At 40.6% G+C, this 19,953-nt stretch overlaps 2 protein-coding genes across 2 annotated transcripts; one reads left to right on the forward strand and one right to left on the reverse strand.

Annotated features, from left to right (window-relative positions):
* The first annotated feature begins 133 nt into the window (after window positions 1–133).
* On the forward strand, window positions 134–18,602 carry LOC138974717 (uncharacterized). The gene is made up of 12 exons (XM_070347439.1): window positions 134–188; window positions 2,915–3,175; window positions 3,608–3,741; window positions 4,580–4,766; window positions 5,843–5,875; window positions 6,732–6,827; window positions 7,241–7,274; window positions 7,899–7,960; window positions 8,543–8,576; window positions 9,109–9,170; window positions 10,586–10,693; window positions 17,844–18,602. Exons 1-11 carry the CDS (start codon window positions 134–136, stop codon window positions 10,681–10,683), a joined length of 1,056 nt encoding a protein of 351 aa, XP_070203540.1. The 3' UTR covers window positions 10,684–10,693; window positions 17,844–18,602.
* Window positions 14,644–15,546, reverse strand: LOC138974718 (uncharacterized). The gene has a single exon (XM_070347440.1). The coding sequence runs from the start codon at window positions 15,544–15,546 to the stop codon at window positions 14,644–14,646; it is 903 nt and encodes a 300-aa protein (XP_070203541.1).
* Window positions 18,603–19,953: the final 1,351 nt, after the last annotated feature.

The following is a 19,953-nucleotide window of genomic DNA, read 5'->3' on the forward strand; positions in this document are numbered from 1 at the left end:
CAGTCATTCTGACTCAAACATCTGTTATTCGCCGACGTGGTTTAACATATTCTTCGACGGTTCTTGCATGTTTAGTGCGTAATTCGGATGAGTTTTGTTTTTGAAACAAAAAGTGTGTTTCAAAGTTCACAACATGATGATGCTGAGTGTTCTCTTGCTTCTGGCAACCACGTTTGCTTTTTCTGGAAGTAAGAATCTGTTTATTATCTATTTTTATTAAATATGCAATACTGAACAATATAGACAAAACATAGGTCACGTGCGAGAGAGAGAGAGAGAGAGAGAGAGAGAGAGAGAGAGAGAGAGAGAGAGAGAGAGAGAGAGAGAGAGAGAGAGAGAGAGAGAGAGAGGATTCTATTGTCTCTCTTGTTAACCCTGGGAAATGTATTATTAGTTTGAAATATAACAAATACATAACTGAATAAACAAGTATGCGTGTTTTTCTTTAAATTTCATTTTATAAATGTACATTTGGTATAGTTTGTCTTTGTCAACATTAAAAAAAATGATAGTCATTTCATCCACTTGTCTGATTTATATGACTGCATAATCGTTCTATAATCTAAGTTTGTGTGTGTGTTTGCAAGTTCGTGTGTTTGTTCATTAACAGAGATAACCATTCTATATTACGTGCAGGTAGCATACGTGTAAAACAATAAAGACACAAGACACATTTTAAATAAGAAATACAACAAGAAAGATATGTTGTTGTAACGTTATAATCATTACAAAACAAAACGTTACGTTTACATACATACATATTTGCTTTGGTCATAAACACAACATTACAATAACAAACCTTTCCGGGTTTTGATTTTTGGAACGTTGGCTGTCTATTTGATTTTTGAGTGTGAGAAAACAAATACTCCAAACAAAATAAAATGGATAAACTCAATAATTAAAACTCAAACGAGCAAACACGTTCACAAACAAGTCATTAAACAACATGTCGGTCGGCTGTAATAAACTGGATGCCAAACACAGCCAAACAAATGTACGAATCGTCGGTTCAACAACAAATGAAGTGGCAGTCATTATATTCAAATAATTCACTTTTACTACCGATTTTTTTTATCAAATAAAGGGGAAGTGGGAGTTGAGGAATTATATAACAAAAAAAGAACAAAATAAACTAGAATAACAAATAAATACAAACACAGAACAACATAACATTTATTTTTTAAAAATGGAAACATAACAAGAAGAATATATATAAACTTGAAGTCAATGTAGAATAAAATAGAAAGAAAGAAAATTAGATAAACAAACAAACAAAGTTATCAACTTCAAAAGAAGACTCCAACAAGAATATATTTATACACTAAGGCTGTTTGCTTTTCGTCACTCAGAAAGAGAAAACACACGAAATGAAAAAGATTAAACTTCCGTGTTCCGCCATTCTCTCACCAACGTCTACTTTTGTTTCACACTGTCACACACACACACACACACACACACACACACACACACACACACACACACACACACACACACACACTCACACACACACACACACACACACACACACACACACACACACACACACACACACACGCACGCGGCGCGTGCTCACACATGCACACACACAACACAAATACACGCACATCGACGTATTCACACACACACACACACACACACAGACACACACACACACACACACACACACACACACACACACACATACACACATACACGATCACACAAACACAAGGACACACACACGCACACACAGAACATACACACACACGCATACACGCAAACACACACGCATACACACGCGCACATAAACACACACACACACAACACACACACACACACACACACACACACACGTGTTTATGTTCGCGTGTTTGTTTGTGAAAGACTCACATCAAGTCAATCAGTGTCATTGTCAACTATGCAATCATTGAAAAACAGTCAGCAACAACAAATCATGTCATAATTTGGTAAGGAAAACGAAATAAACTCTATCTCGTTGAAAATCACACATACTCATGCAGTTTGTGTGAAAGGAAATGTAAATATGCACTCAGGCTCTTCGCTATTTGTGCATTTCGGGGGAAACCAAAACCCCTTTCAGAATGTTACACAACATTGAACTTGTCACCTCTTCTTTTGACCTAATGGTTGAAGAAAGAGGGAGAGAGAGAGAGAGAGAGAGAGAGAGAGAGAGAGAGAGAGAGAGAGAGAGAGAGAGAGAGAGGAAGAGAGAGAAGGAGAGAGAGAGGTAGGGAGAGAGAACTTTGAACTTTGAACTTTATTTATTTATCGAGGGTAACAGAATAAGCAAATCATACATGCTTTTTTTCGTCCGGCCCTCGCCCATTGAGGGTAACTCGATTAATAACAAGAAGAAATAGAAGTTAAGTTAATTACAATACAATTTATATAATTAACATGTCAAAAAATTAAAAAAAGAAAGAGAGAGACAGAGAGAGAGAGACAGACAGACAGACAAACAGACAGACAGACAGACAGACAGAGACACAGAGACACAGATATATACAGAGATAAACAGAAACAGAGAGAAACAGAGACAGAGATAGAGAGAAAGGGGTGAGGGGGAGGGATTCAGATTCACAATTTTGCTACACAGGGATGAAGATTTTAGGCTAAGCCTAATCTTCCCACCAGTACCTTCCAAACTTATATGGCATCACACATTAACAATAAAACAAAGCCAATACAGTTTGCGTTCATCATAAAATTAACATTATCGGTGATATAATATATTATGTATAAGGTATAGTATCAAACACGATAATTTGCACAGAATATTATCATTTAATAACAGTCAGCATAGCATAACTAAATCATAATATAATCCATCCAAGTAAAAGCAGACAAGCCGACGAATACAACATAAATTTGCCCTGCCTACCTCACAAACTATCAAAGTCATTTTCTTTTTCAGAAGCGCTGCAAATAGATGGCTGTACAGACGGCTGGCTAGACGTCCAAGAGGGTGTTACCACCCACATCAGCTGCAGCGGTCTTGTGGAAGCCGGTACCAGGAATGTGACATGGTCAATAAACAGCTATGGTAATGACTGGCAGATAGCAGCCTGCGCAACTTCCACATGTGTGTCATCGCATCCAGACTTCCAGCGAGTGATAATGGACGATGACAACACCACGCAGCTAGTGACTAAAGAAATTGACCGAGACAAGCACGGCAACTTAACTGTGAAATGTGTTGCTGGAAGAATGGGTGGAATCTGCTTTTTAAACGTGATAAGTAAGAACGTCTCTGACTTTTATGTGTAGTGTGTGTGTGTGTGTGAGTGTGTGTGTTTGCGTGTATGTGTGTGTGTGTATGTGTGTGTGTGTGTGTGTGTGTGTGTGTGTGTGTGTGTGTGTGTATGTGTGATTGGCTGGGCCTGTGGCTGTGTCTTTGTCTGTGTGTCTGTGTTTGTGTCTGAACGTTGATCTGTGTATATAATGAGTAGTCTTGTTTTTATGTCTCTGTGCATACATTTAATTTGTCATCAAGTAACGGATCAAGGCCAATGTATGCTTGGCAGTATGCCATTCAAAGGCCATGAGACCATTATTGTAATTGTATCCACAATTTATATCTTATTGTCATGTTACTTTGTTTGATCAGGTCGTGCCGAGCTGTCAGACTGCAGAGTGGACATTGACACAGACTCGACAGTCCGGGGCAGCTGTCGGTTCAACAAGGCTTACTCCGCTAGAACGAAGGGTATCATGAGTTGCAAATGGTATCGAAAGTACAAGGTACAGTGAAAGCAAGGTTTATTACAATTATTTGCAAGACATTATTCCAGCGGAGCCTCAGACGAGAGTTATCAATCGTCTTGCTAGCTTATCTGTATGTACGGACCAGAACAAATCAGCAAACTTAAAATGAAATCCGAACTTTCTGGCAATGTAAGCGCCCTGGAACAGAGGGACCAGCAACATGGTTGGCAATAGACGATCTTCAGAAATAACTCTGTCGGGTTCGTATGGATTGTGAAAGAGTGAATACTTGTTTTTATTGAGTCAAACTTTCCCATGTGACAATATAGACCAGTCACTAGCATGGGGTTTGCCTACAACACGTGGAAAAGGAGCGCGTGTGGAAAGCTTGCCTCACTAAAAGCAAGAGTATTCACTCTTTCACAACCCATACAAACCCGACAGAGTTATTTTCGGAGTTTGTCTAATCCTGGCTGAAATGCAGGCTCAAGTTTTGAGTACATAGTTATTTTCCTCCGGCTGTCTATTTTTATATGTCTGTCTTGTCTGTCTTTCTCTATCTCTCTGTGCCAGTCTCTGCATGCTTCTGCCGGGGCTCTTTCTGTCCTACCTGTTGTTGTTTTTATTTGCAATATTCGGGTTTTACGACGATAGGGCTAACTTCGTGTTGTGGTAGCAGAATAGTAAAGGCTTTGCTCGAAAAGTAATGGTGTTCATTTTCTTGTGTTACCAAGAAAGATGTTCGTTTCGCCTGGTCGTTTGCTATGTAACCTATGGTGTTATTTGCAAAATATTTCCTACACTGTAAAATAAAGCCAAAAGGAAAAAAGTTTAATAAATTGAATTTGTATTGACTGATAATGATTGTCTCTAGGGCGCCACATCCTTCCTAACTGACGGAATCGTGACGGAACAGCTGACCACCCTAGGGAATAAGACGTACTACAATGGAACCTGCTCTTTCAGTGTGAATGTATCTCGGACTCAGACCGGAACTCACACATTCTACATTGACGTTATGCCTGGTCCTGGCAAAACTGAGACTGGACAAATTGAAATCAGTAAAATATTACAATGTTTTTCTATTTGCCACTGTGACTGTCTGTCGATTTTATGCTTTCTAATGTTGTTGATGGTGATGTAGGCCCTACGTTGTTCTTGGTGGTGGTGGTGGTGGGGGTGGGGGTGGTGGTGGTGGTGGTGGCGGTTGTTCTTGGTGGTGGTGGTGGTGGTGAAAGTTTTTATTCACAAAAAGAAATAAAACATAAAACCTGATTAGACTTAATATGCTGAAAGTATCCAAAAGCGTTTTGTAAAGTAAGAAGAAAGTAAGAAAGTAAGTAAGTAAGTAAGAGAGTGAGTGAGTGAGTGTGTGTGTGTGTGTGTGTGTGTGTGTGTGTGTGTGTGTGTGTGTGTGTGTTTGTGTGTGTGTGTGTGTTTTGATACTTACCAGACTTTGTACTTGGAGGCGATGTTTCTTGGGTTTCAAGAGTCATTTGCTGAAGCAAATCCTCATCTGGCCAGCCATTCTCATTGGACATTATGAAAACCTTTGATTTAAGAAATATGTAAGAGTCAAACTGGCAAAAAAGGAGGGAGATCGCGCTGTGATAACATCCATCCATAGGCGACAAACATACAAAACTGGTCATAAATTGCCCTGAACATTCACATAGTTGGGTTTTTTTATATCACAAACTATAAAGAGCTGGACACCCTACAACAATAATGAATAAACACACACACACACACACACACACACACACACACACACACACACACACACACACACACACACACACAAACACAAACACACACACACACACACACACACACACGTTTACAGTCTACCAAGTTACTTATACTATCTGAAACAAATGGATACCTACTTGCCAAACTGCTTGACACACACCTAGCTACCTGACTAGCTGGCATCTTCTGGCCCAACCCAGTTTCCCTTCCGCCCACTGAAATGCAAACATTTGTTTTGGTGTTAATATTGCGTTATAAATCATTTGGTTCATGAATAATTGATTGATTTGTCTACTACTAGAATGATTGATTGTTTAATAAATTGTTTGATTGATTGATTGACTTATTCATACATTAATTCATTGATTGTATTTCTGTTCAAAAGTCACCAAAAGCGTGTCATCGCCCTCTACCCAAGGTGAGCTTCAGGATCTAATGACCAGTGTCTGTCTTATTTACTACATGCTATTGTCTGCATGGGTCGTCTTGAACGGTTCTTCAGCATTTTGAACTGAGATTTGATTCATTTCAAAATACAGAATTTGCTAATCCTTCATATGACGATGAAATCAAGTTTTTGAAAAGTAGCTCTATGGCGGATTAACCTAAACTCCAAGGTAATTCCAATACCACTTAGAGACACAACATTTTTGATGTAAACCAACACACATTTGTTCACCCTGTATGTGAGATGCTTACTTCCTTCCACTTGGAAGCATACACACACACAAACTGTGCTTGTTCGCGTAGTATTGCTAGATTGTGCAAACAGAATTTCACAGATTGACACGGGTGTCAGCAAATTAATCTAACAAAATATGTCCACTCTTTACAGAAAGTAGCCTGATATTTCCTAGATGGAGAATGGTCTTTCAAGGGTAGAACTAGATTTGAATGACTCCCGTATGAAGAACGTTAAATCAAAACACAAGGCAACGTTTTTGATGAGTATGACACGTTGGCTAGCGTCAGTTACTGAAACTATAAGTACCTATTTGAGTCAAATAATCGTTCATTTCATCAACCAACCTCAAATGTTTATCCAATTACTCACAATGAGTGTGTGGTACCAGCCAAAAGAATAGGTTACCAGGAACACAACAGAAGCAAAAACTAGAAAACTGGCCCAGAAACAGACACAAATCGAGCATGCAAAACGATGGTTGTTGTTACCAACCATTTATGAGCCTGTCGATCCCTTGACAACAATGGTCCACCACACAATTAATTAGTTATCTTGGTAATTATCACATTTTAAATATTATTTTTTTCAGCCGCCTTGTTTCCGACGAGTGTCGTCGTTGTCATACTGGTGGTTCTTGCCATTCTGGCAACCACGACCTTCACCCTGATCGGCATCCTTTGTCGACGTGCGTAAATAACAGATGTCTAGTAAACTCCTATCAGTAATGACTCTTTGTTCCTCAATGTACATCACGTCTATCATGTCACACTATACGTTGCAATCATTTTGTCGCATCCTCAGTTATACTGTGGACGTGTCAGCTGACTATGTACAAGCTCGTGTGACATTATTGGGAATGTAATATCTTTTTTTTTTTTTGGGGGGGGGGGGGGGGTTGTCTTCATTTATTTATTTATTTACTTTTTTTTTTTTTTTTTTTTCGAAATCTGTTATTAACAAGCCCTTTGTATTGCTAATTTCCTAAACCTTCAATACTCATTCTGCTAGAACAAACATTCAGGAAAGACTTTTGTACTTAAGACATAGTTTTGGACATCCCATGCAATCCCACTGATATGATTTCTTTTTCTTTTTCAGAACGCAGACAAAGCCGAAAAGAGAGTCCACAAGTGTAAGTATATATCTTCCATCTGCCACAAGTGGTTCGGGCGTCTCACTCATGAAGAGAAATTATGTTTTGTTTTCGTTTTACGCCTATACTTTTAAACAGTGATTGGGCTGATTTAAGTAAGATCAGATGAAAAACAACAAAAACACTTTCATTGTTACATAGAGTTAAAAGTAAGTAAAAACAAATAATGTAAAACAAAAAAAGTCGCCGTGTAAGCGTTATTAATTGTACCCCAGTGCGCCATCGATCACTTGATACACGAGGTTGTCGAAGGCATGCAAGTGGTGTTACACACAATGTTAAGTTTAAAATGTATATACAAACATGTTTTAACAAAAAATTTAAAAAGTTTAAAATGTGTCCAGTTTTGACCGATAGACTTGGCATCGAGACGAGGGTGAAGGTGCATGTGTGTTTAAGTGCATGTATGTGTGTTCAGAGCCTTTCCCAGACAACTATTAGACACATCTTCAAAAATCTTGACATCTAATTTCTTGCAGATGATACTCCGAGACTTCACTTGTGGGCCTATAATTTACTATAACTTCAGTGAGTGTTTTTCGTAAGAGATCGTATACCACGTGCCATTGGTTGTTTTTAATTATGATTACTTTTATGATATAGGGCTGATGTGAAAACAGCTGAATATGAAGAACCTGTGCCTGTTCCTGCATCTCACAATGCAGGTAAATAACACTTATCACTTGTTTACATTCAGTAGGAAAATATGGCCAAATAAAGACAAATAAAGTGATTATTTACTGGGAGAGAAGAGAGAGAGAGAGAGAGAGAGAGAGAGAGAGAGAGAGAGAAAAGAGAGAGAGAGAGAAAAGAGAGAGAGAGAGCGAGAGAGAGAGAGAGAGCGAGCGAGCGAGAGAGAGAGAGAGAGAGAGAGAGAGAGAGAGAGAGAGAGAGAGAGAGAGAGAGAGAGAGAGAGAGAGAGAGAGAGAGAGAGACAAAAAAAATAGAAATCTGAAGTGAAAGCATTTAAAGAGCATGCTGATTTTCTCCTTCTTTGCCCTGTTATCATTTCTTGGGGAAGTGAATACAAAACAATAACAAAAAAAATATTTTAACATTACACAAAACACCATTCCATCCCTCCGACCACACATATCCAAGGGGAATAACAACAGCTTGTAATTGTGTTTGTGTTGTTCTCGTTTTGTGTTTTATTTGATTTGTGTGATTCGAGTGTTTAAAATGTACATAAGCCCGCAAAGTCATGGAGAGACCGCAGCTTTAACTTCGACTTCTCTTTGTTAAAGGACGCGCACAAGAAATACCGGGAAGTCCTCAGAAGTAAGGATATTACTTTTGTTAATCATACCTTTAATATATATACCCTATATATGTTATCATGTTCATTAAGAAGTATCTTTTTTCATATTGAGCTAACAATAAGTTAAAAAGAATGGTAGAGTTTGATCATGTTATTCTTGTTTTATTATTTGATTGACTGTTTTATGAACGCATTTCAGGACGTATCTGTTGTGGCTTTATATTTCACTAGATTTAAGACACAACATCGATTAAAGCATTTTAACAGAAAGACCAAAAAGCACTGTATAGTCACGTTGGAATGACGAAAACGAAACATATACAGGCGATGTTTCGACCACTGGGGTCTTCATCAGGCACAAGAATGCATTTTAACAGGTTCTTTGGGAGCATCCGCAAATAGTCTTCTTGTGTTATTGCTGATCGCTGTGACATTTCTAAATCAATGCAGATATACATATAGTTTAACATATTTTTTGTTTTGTTTTTTTTGCAAAATTAAGCAACAAAAATAAAGAATGTTTGAACAAAATTCTTCTTTCATTCTGTGCAGCGCTGCTTTAGAATCAGACGACTATGAAAACGCAGAGGCTGTGTCTGGGTTTGCCGCCCCAGGTAAGTTTCAATTGCACGACTTAATAATAATAATGATAAGGGTATGTATAGGGTGCACATCCTAAAACAGTTCCAAGCACCTTACAATCGATCTTAAATATAATGATCTTAATAACAGCAACAATGCAAATAAGCGCCTTACAATCAATTTTAATAATTATAATGATCTTAATAACAGCAACAATACACATTTAAACAAATAAAATTAAAAACATAACTTTAAATAAATGGAAACACAATCACGCACACAATACGACTTGAAGATTATGTAACTTAACACAAAATATGGCTGACCAAAGACCTTTCACTAGGCAAGCATATTTCAGTCAACACTTAGGGTACGTGAAAATTGGATACATGTATGTAGTAAGTACATTTGTTTGTAAGTTAGATTACCCTGTGTAGATGTATGTGTGTGTGTGTGTGTGTGTGTGTGTGTGTGTGTGTGTGTGTGTGTGTGTGTGTGTGTGTGTGTGTGTGTGTGTGTGTGTGTTTGGAGTGATACCGAGAAAACTAATGGACCGATCTTCATGAAACTTTACATACAAATTCCTCCAGATATCCCAAGACCATGGTTTTCCTTTTTTTTGATAAATGTCTTTGATGACGTCATATTCGGATTTGAGAGAAAGTTGAGGCGGCATGATCACGCCCTCATGTTTCTATCAAATTGATTGAAAATTTGGTCAAGCAGTTTTTGACGAAGCCCGGACTATGGGTTTGCATTTCAGATTGGAAGCTTACAAAAATATTAATGAGTTGGGTCATTAACAAAACTCAACATTTTAATCAAAATTAAAATCTTATTGGTCGATCCAAAAATGACTTCATCTTTTATTTTGTTTAATCGGTTCCTGAATCCAGAATCTTATAAATATGTTATGTTTGGTTTGAAAACAAGCTCAGAAAGTCAGAAACAATACATGTTAAGCGCAAACGCTATTGGCTAGTCAATGTCAAACGTGTCACCAGTGTCTTTGCCGCGGGGTATGGACAAAGCTATGTTGTGATGGTGAACAAATGCCGTGCGTTCAATTTCATTCTGTTTGTTCGACAGATTGACTAGATGTAGTAATATCGCTTTGCGCGATTTGTTTATTCTGGTGTCACGTTTTAATATCTGATAACACATTAAGTTACAGGCACAATTTAGACACACACAAAATGAATATCAATACTTTTCCAAAAAGACACAGACATAAAGTATTTTGCAAAAAAATACAGAAACCAGCATAGAAAACAGTTAATAAAAAATACATTTAAAAACAACAACACCCAAAACCAAAAATGACATAGATAACGGCACCTTTCTGAATATTATGATTACTTTTTCCCTGTACCTGACCGGTCAACCCTTTCGGCCCCTGTTCACGTCGCAAATAATGATTAATCTGACCACTCAAATTATCCAACAGCACAAGGCAGGGGAGACCAATACAGCAGCCTGCAGATGTCTAATGTTGGAGTGAAGTCTGACTATTCCGAGCTTGGCGGCCAGCATGATACAGCTTGAACCAATGACGGTCAGTATATGGACACTGTAATATCTTTCATTCGTCCGCTATCAGTGATAACAGGGAATCAACACAGCTCGTGTGTTTTGTTTGATATTTATTCAGGTTTGGCACATGGTTGTGAATGGTGGTTGAGTGCTGGGCGGAAGTGCCAAGACTCCCAGGGTGCAATATACTAAATAGTATGTATAAAACATGGATCGGAATACGATCGGAATAATAGGGTCATGGACACAACATTCCTCCTCAACTTAGGATTACAAAGTTAATTGGGATTTTACAAAAATGGAGCATTCCGGTCATAAGCAGATTTGGGTATACTCAGACAAATTTTCTAACTCTGTTTATGTTTGAGCAAACACTTGACTTGATAGAAGTCTTCGGAAATTTAGGTAACACTAACAGTTTTCACAAAAAAATAACATTGTTCTTGTAAAGCACTTTGTTTCAAAAATATTGTTCTTGTGAAATTACAGTTCTTTCTTTTCCTCTACGGTAGAAATTGTCCACAGGCTAAACACGTTTTTGTCTTGAAAACTAACGCAAATGTCCAGAGAATAAAACTTCAGGAACTTCTACAGTGTGTTTGCATGTGCTTGTGTGCATGAATATCTGATAGAATTAAATCACACATATACTGTTCACTGTCCACTTGTGTCGTCATATGTATGTCAATACTCAGACTGTAGTGAGAATGAATGAAAATAAGAATGAAAATAATGATTGTCAGCACATGAAAGTGATCGTCAGCAAATTATGTCTAGGTCAAGTCGTAGTCTTTTAAGTGTGTAGGTGCATGACGTTGTCGGGCAGGCCTGGATGCAATGCCGGACATCTCGGCTGTCGATGGTGTAGCTCGGACAGGCGAGGGCGTTGCTGCAGCGGGCTGCGTTGTTGACAGGCGTCTTCCTGGAGATGGCAGATATTGCGGTGGTCCACTGGAGGGTGTGTAGGGTGGAGCAACGGACGGCGGGGCGTCTTCTTCCTCCTCTTCTTCATCCTCGTCTTCAGGAAGGGGACCAGGCTGGACCTGCTTGAAGTGTGACGAGTTGCGGGTGATGAGATGTTGGTCACCACGCTGTGCAGTGATCATGCTGCCCTTTTTCTGGATTATGGTGTAGGGACGGGGATGGAAGGGGGTTGTGAGAGTGTTCTTCTTTCTCTGCTTCACCAGCACCCGATCACCAGGTTGGAGTTGTGACGGACTTGTGTGACGGTGGATATTGGCATATGAAGCCATCTTCTGCTTGCTGACGTTGTCGTTATGGGCAAGTCGGGCATGTAGAGGGGTGGGGTTGACAGTTGCAATGTTGGGAAGGCCAATGTTCATTTTGCGGCCATGTAGCGCCTCAAAGGGAGAGACCTGTGTTGCACTGTGTGGTGTCCCTCGGTACAGACGGAGGAAGATTTGGAATTGCTTTTTCCAGTTCAGATTTTCTGCTTCTGAAGCTCGACTGTTGGCTTTTAATGTTTCTATGAAGCGTTCAGCTTGGCCGTTCGCCTCTGGCCACAGGGGAGTCACCTTCCGGTGCTTAAAACCACACATGGACGCGTAGTTGGAGAACACTTGTCCCTGGAACGGAGCACCGTTGTCTGATTTTACGGTTTGTGGAAAACCTTGCCTCGCAAAGATCTCGTCCAGCTTCGCGATGACAACTTCAGCAGATGTGGACGTGATGATTTCTGCTTCAGGGTATCTGCTGTACTCGTCGGTGACAACCATCACGTAATCACCTGTGGGGAACGGACCAGCAAAATCAATTGCTATGGAAACCCATGGTTCTGAGGGAAGAGGGGTAGGAATGACGGGCTCTCGGACAGATGGGCCAGGGTAGGATGCTTGACACGGGATGCATGTCTTCACGATTTCTTCTACCATCTTGTCGATTCCTGGAAACCAGACCTTTTCTCTGATCAGTTTCTTGGTTTTGACTATCCCTTGATGAGACTGATGCGCAATCTCAACGACTTTTCGTTGGAGACTTGCGGGAATGATCAGTCGGTGTCCTCGTAGTATCACGCCATCATGTACAGAGAGTTCATCTTTGAATCGGGCGTATTCTGTGAAGTTGCAGTCCCATCGTCCTGACTGAACTGCACACATCAGGTTTTCTAGCGTGTCATCCTGTTGAGTGGCATCTCTCACTTCCTGTACTGTCATTGCTTTGGGGATTGCGTTTCTGGTGACGTACCTTATGTACTCTTCTCCAGCGTTTTCCCGTTTTGGTGGCGTTTGAGGGTGGCGGCTGATGTAGTCTGCTGGATTTAGATCATCTCGTCCTGGACGATATATCAGGGTCATGTTGTATGGCATCAGTCTCAACCTCCACCGCTCAATTCTGGCTGTTGTCGGCTTCCGGCTTTGCATGATTCCAAGAAGCGGCTTGTGATCGGTGACAACAGTGAATGAAGATCCATGAAGATACAGGTGAAAATGTTCTACTCCGTAGACAACCGCCAACATCTCTCGGTCTGTCTGTGAGTAGCGTTGTTCTGTGTCTGTCAGTGCTCGACTGGCATAACAGATGACCTTGTTCTTCTGCATCAGAATAGCTCCAAGTCCAATGGGGCTAGCATCAACCAAGACTGTTGTGTCTTCCGTTTGGCTGAAGTACGACATGACAGGAGTGTTTGTCAACGAGTGTTTGAGCTTGTCGAACGCTTGTTGTTCTTCTTTTGTCCATTTCCACACAGTCTCTTTTCTTGTCAGCTTCCTGAGGGGTTCTGTGATTGAAGCATAGCCGGGGATGAATCTTGACATGTACTGTGTCATCCCGAGGAATGATCTCACCTCACTGACATTTTCTGGTGCGGACGTGTTTGTGATGGTCTTCGCCTTTTCAGGATCTGCAGACACTCCTTTCTCGCCAAACTTATGACCGAAGAAAGTCAGTTCATTCACAGAGAAGACACACTTTTCCTTGTTTAGTCTGGCACCGTTCTCTTCAAGTCTTTGTAGAGTTATTCGCAGACTTTCGTCATGATCTTGTTGTGATCTGCCATGTATGATGATGTCATCTGACAAGTTTCTTGTGCCTGGGATGCCTTGGAGTAGACCAGCAATGGTGTTTTGAAAGATTTCTGACGCCGCGTTGACACCAAAAAGTAGACGCTTGTACCTTCTGAGTCCAACATGGGTCGTGAACGTTGTGATGTACCTGCTGTTCTCTTCAAGTTCCAGCTGGTGGTAGGCGTTTCTCATATCAAGTTTTGAGAAGACAGTAGATCCATTGAGGTCTGCTACAAGATCATCCATTGTTGGCATGGGGTGTTTTTCTCTTGAAATCGCCTTGTTTGCTTCTCGCATGTCGATGCATACCCTCACGCCTCCAGTCTTCTTTGGAACAACAACCACTGGGCTGATCCATGGGGTAGGGCCTTGCACTTGTTCAATGATGTCGAGACGTTCCAATCTCTCCAGTTCGGCTTCAACATCCTTACGCACGTGGAATGGAATGCGCCTATGTTGTTGTGCTACAGGTTGAATGTTCTGGTCAATGTGAAGTTTCACTTTCACGTCCTTGATTTTGCCGACCCCATCACTAAACAGTGAAGGAAAATCATCAGCGATGATCTTTGGCGAGCTTGTCGAAAAAGCAAACTGGATGATTTTCAGCGCCTGTGCTGTCTCAGCACTCAGGAGATTTCCGGTACCTTCTGTATCCGTTATGTATATCTTGGCGTTGACTGTCTTTTGGCGAAAAGTTATGTCAATCATGAAGAAACCTTTCATCGGAAGTGGTGTCTTGGATCCAAATGCATAGATGAGCGGACATGGATTGTGAAGTGTTGCTTGTGGGCGTAATTTGCTGAAAACGCTCCAGGAAAGAACATTCACTGTCGCACCTGTGTCGACTATGAAAGGTATCTGGGTGTCGCATATGGTCGCATGGACGACCGGTGTCTTATGAATCGCTGTCTTCTGTTTTACAGCAAAAACTGACTCGTCGCTTGACGTCTCATCCAACTTCTCTGGAAACTGTGGTATCCTCCACCACCACGTGTCTGACTTTTTTGCTTTTACAGACACGTGCAAAATGTCCGATTTTTGCGCAAAGTTTGCATGTCTTCCCTTTCGCTGGACATCCTGCTTTATGTGGGAACTGTCCACCACAGTAGAAGCATGTCTTGCTGCTTGAAGCCGTGTTATGCGTGCGTTTGAAATCCTTGTGACCATCCTTGTGACCATCCTTGTGGGACTGTGAGTGTGATTGTGAACTGCGAGAGTGATGTGATCCACGACTCTGAGAATATCTTCTCTGCTTGTTGATAGAGAGCGCGTTGACTGATCCCTCAATTTCCACAGCACGAGTCTCAGAAAGTTCCAAAGCACGAGCTTCTGCTAACAGATGGTCTAGGTCAAAATTGTCACGCAGAGCTCGTCTTCTTAGACGTTGTGAGTGACAACCCTGTAGAATCTGAGTGAGTATCTCTTGATCATTGTTGTGGAACTCACATGTAGATGCGAGTGCTCGCAGTCTAGTGTGGAATGTATCTATCGATTCACCCTCTAGTTGGGTCGACTTTCGAAACCGGAGCACTTCGTATGCAGTGTTTTTCTTGGGGGTAAAGTACTCGGTCAATGAATCTCTGAGTGTCGCATACTCGTTTGGTACTGCTCGTCCTTCAACCTGACGCGTAGCACCAGCTCCTTTCTTCTCCTCGCTGAAAGACTCTACAATGTTGTACACTTCGTCACCACAAAAATGGAGAAGCAATGCCTTCTTTCGAGCATCTGTTGTTATGTCAAGCGCACAGAGTAAGTTTTCGAAACGTGCTACCCACCTTCTCCACCTGACGCCGGCAGATTGTTCGTCAGAGAAAACGTTGAACTTCTCAAACGATGGTAAAGCAGCAGCCATTGTTCTCACTCGGATATCCTCGTCGCCAGTGTAATATCTTTCATTCGTCCGCTATCAGTGATAACAGGGAATCAACACAGCTCGTGTGTTTTGTTTGATATTTATTCAGGTTTGGCACATGGTTGTGAATGGTGGTTGAGTGCTGGGCGGAAGTGCCAAGACTCCCAGGGTGCAATAGATACTAAATAATATCCCATGAGCTGCTTCTTTGTCTCTGTAATGCTACTATGGGTATATATGTTGTATTTTTCGGCTTCAATAAATACATAATGGGCTCAAAAAATATATCATAGTACCGATTCCGGTTTGGCCGAGGAACTATACTTCTGCCTACACTTGACACTGCACCGAACATGTTTCAGTGGATTGATGAAGAGCATTGCTCACATGGCTAAACAAAAGAAAACACAACATTCACAGAGGACAAAACCATGATACGTATCTGTGGTATGCGATACAGTAAACAAAGCGTTTATCTTTACACTTTGGGTGCAGGTCGAGTAAAAAAAGAACAAAAGCGAAGAATCAACTGCCAGTGACAGCAAACGAACCTCGCTGTTCATTTGAGGTGAAGCTAGAGTAACCTCCCTTCCTCCGTGTGTTCCAACAAGCAAAGATGCACTGCGTGTACTTTTTTGACTGGCCTGTTCGCTTCATCATCCAGCACAGGCTGTTTCATCCATTTTTCGAGCATGTCCAACTTTTTTGCTTTACACTGACGTAAGTTCATGATTATATGAAAGTATCCAAGAGCTCAGCAAACGTGTATTTCATCCTGATGGAGTAAAATCAGTCCAAACGGTATTCAACACGCAGTTTCAAGGAGCTGCCATTACACCGTTTTAGACAGAATTGACGCTACCGGTATGGGTTGATTAACGCAAGCACGATCGAACAAATTCACTAAGAGATATATTTCACGAACATGAAATGACTGCTTAAATCTAAAGGAAGTTATTCAGTAAAATGTTAGTTTATTTTCGTAATTCTACACTCCAACACAAAAATTAAACTAGAATTGGGATCCGAGTTAACCAAACCGGTGTTGGCAACCGTAGCCCGGAACTGTGACCTTGGACGGACTCAGAACCTAAATCGAAACTGTCTTTGATTCAATGAAAACTTTCATTGTGTGTGCTTTCTTTACTATCTTGAAACTAAAATGCATTCAAAAGCAAATCGAACAGTGGTTTGAATGTAGATTTAACACACATTTACGGATGCACTTGTTTGCACTTCATTTCTTCGGCGACGTGGCTTTAGCATGGGGTAGTGAAGAGGAACACACCTCGCTGGCTCACCTATTTTACACACCACAGACAACTACAGTGCTTTATTGTGGTCCACGTTGTTTTTGGTGTACGCATGGGATATACAGCTTACAACACTCGTGTTTTTGTATATGGCTTGTATTTCAGTCAAGACCCAGCGGGAATATCATCGGGATTCACTCGCCAGAGGCTCGTGAATCCCTATGATATTCATCCGCTGGGTCTTGACTGAAATACAAGCCATATAAAAACCCACTCGTGTTGTAACCTATACGTATGTATAAAACATGGATCGGAATACGATCGGAATAATAGGGTCATGGACACAACAGACACATCTGTATTGCTTACGTTTTCTGTTACTCCAGCTGAACGCCGCTCTGATTCCAAAGTACTCCAGTAACATAAGCACCATGCTTGAGTGAGAAATCCTAAATGCCATCTATTGTTTATGTCACGATAACATTGAACAAAGCCTTGTTTAAAAGTACTCCAGTCTGTATTCCTTCGGATTTTCCTTGCTTTCGTTGTACATACCACTCGGGATTTCTGGTTGCTTTGTGCATCGCTACAAGCATTGATGTAACTTAGTTTTTCTCTGAGAAGTTGCTGGTGGTGGTCTTGTGCTTTTGCGCAAAGGCCCTGAATGACTTCCGTGTTTGTCTGTTAACACGTTCTACCCCACCTATGTTGACCAAGTTTTGTTTAGCCGAGACCAGCTGTGCTGCAGCAGGTCACTCAGAATTGTAGTAACTGTGTAGAACTGTGTATCAACACGATGGCATGCAGGCGTTAGATCGACGTTACAGGAAGCGACTGAAGTGACTGTGTGTTCGAATATATCCGTACCAGGTCAGATAGAGCCATATCAGTGCGTTCGGATATATCCGTACCTTGGAGACAATGAGTTAATTGATCAACACCAATAACTCTATATCTTTTTGGTGTCGAACAATGTGTTCATCTGTTTTAGAATTTCACATTTTCTGCTTTGTTTATCTGTATTTGGTATGAACCCCGTTTCAGCTGTGTGATATCACACCATGATGACAGCAACTCCAGTGACAACATAATGAAGGATTCGGTGCTCTTGTCTAATGTGTGGAAGACTGGACAACTCTCTGGGTGTCTGTGGTGTTCAACCCGTCGCTTTCCACATCTGTGTCATTCAGAGCCCTATCACCAATATGTCAACTGCATGTTTATTGTAGTGGTATGCTTCACGTTATGCCCGAGGATTTGTTTTGAAGGGAGGGACATAAACAATGGGTAGTTACGGGGCGGCCCCCTCTCCCGACAAGTGTTCTAACTTTTTAAACTAGATCAAGTTTTTTTTTTAAAGAAGATTTAAAGTATTAAGTGTGAAAAGACATGCGCTATTTAGAAGCTTCTTCATTTTACGGTGCTAGACCCAAATGTATTTAGTTTCTTGCACGGAAACTGCCGCGTAAACTGTGAAAGCAAATACACTTTATTATGATATCATGGGTTTTTAAGGGTATTATAATTGTTTTGACCTTGACAGTACTTACTCATACAAGACTTGTTCTGTGTAGATGTAAATACATAAGCAAACTTAATAATAAGCAAAGCTTGTTGTTGGGTCCCAAGTTTATGTTTTGTGTTATGCCAACATAATTATGTTATCTGAATAAAATCATGTCTTAACCAAACTTGCACAGGTCATGCATTTAGCCATATCGGTTAAAGCGACGTTACAAATCAACACTCTGTCATTTTTAGAAAGAATAAAAACAAACAGTTTGTGTATTAAACTATGCCAAGTACTGTGTACACGTTGTAATTGTTGTGTTTATTCTACAATTAATCCAACATTTCATCAAACAATCCATCCACCAATCCATCCAACACTCCAACAATCCATCCAACAATCCATCCAACATTCCATCCAACAATCCATCCAACAATCAATCAAACAATCTAACAATCAATCCAACACTCCATCCAACAATCCACCCAACAATCCATCCAACAATCCATTCAACAATCCATTCAACAATCCATCCAACACTCCATTCAACAATCCATTCAACAATCCAACAATCAAACCAACACTCCACCGATGCATCCAACAATCCATCCAACAATTCAAACATCCGTCCAACACTCCAAATATACATCCAACAATCCATCCAACAATATAACAATCAATCCAACACTCCATCAATCCATCCAGCAATCCATTCAACAATCCATCCAACAATCCATTCAACAATCCATTCAACAATCCATCTAACAATCAACCCAACACTCCAACGATACATCCAACAATCCATCCAACAATCCAACAATCCATCCAACACTCCAACGATGCATCCAACAATCCATACAACAATCCATCCAACAACCCATTCAACAATCCATCCAACAATCCATCCAAAAATCCATTCAACAATCCATCAACAATCTAACAATCAATCTAGCACTCCAACGATGCATCCAACAATCCATCCAACAATCCATCCAACACTCCAACGATGCATCCAACAATCCATCCAACAATCCATCCAAAAATCCATCCAACCATCTAACAATCCATCCAACAATCCATCCAACAATCCATCCAACAATCCATCCAACAATCCCACCAACAATTCATCCAACAATCCATCCAACAATCCATCCAACAATCCATCCAACAATCCATCCAACAATCCATCCAACAATCCAACAATCCATCCAACACTCCAACAATCCATCCAACAATCCAACGATGCATCCAACAATCCATCCAAAAATCCATCCAACAATTCATCCAACAATCTATCCAACAATCCATCCAAAAATCCATCCAACCATCTAACAATCCATCCAACACTCCAACAATCCATCCAAAAATCCATTCAACAATCCATCCACAATCTAACAATCAATCTAGCACTCCAACGATGCATCCAACAATCCATCCAACAATCCATCCAACACTCCAACGATGCATCCAACAATCCATCCAACAATCCATCCAAAAATGCATCCAACAATCCATCCAACAATCCATCCAACAATCCATCCAACAATCCATCCAAAAATCCATCCAACACTCCAACAATACATCCAACAATCCAACAAGCCATCCAACAATCCATCCAACACTCCAAAAAGCCATCCAACATTC

This window comes from Littorina saxatilis, linkage group LG8 (assembly GCF_037325665.1).
Source record: "Littorina saxatilis isolate snail1 linkage group LG8, US_GU_Lsax_2.0, whole genome shotgun sequence".
Lineage (NCBI taxonomy): Eukaryota > Metazoa > Mollusca > Gastropoda > Littorinimorpha > Littorinidae > Littorina > Littorina saxatilis.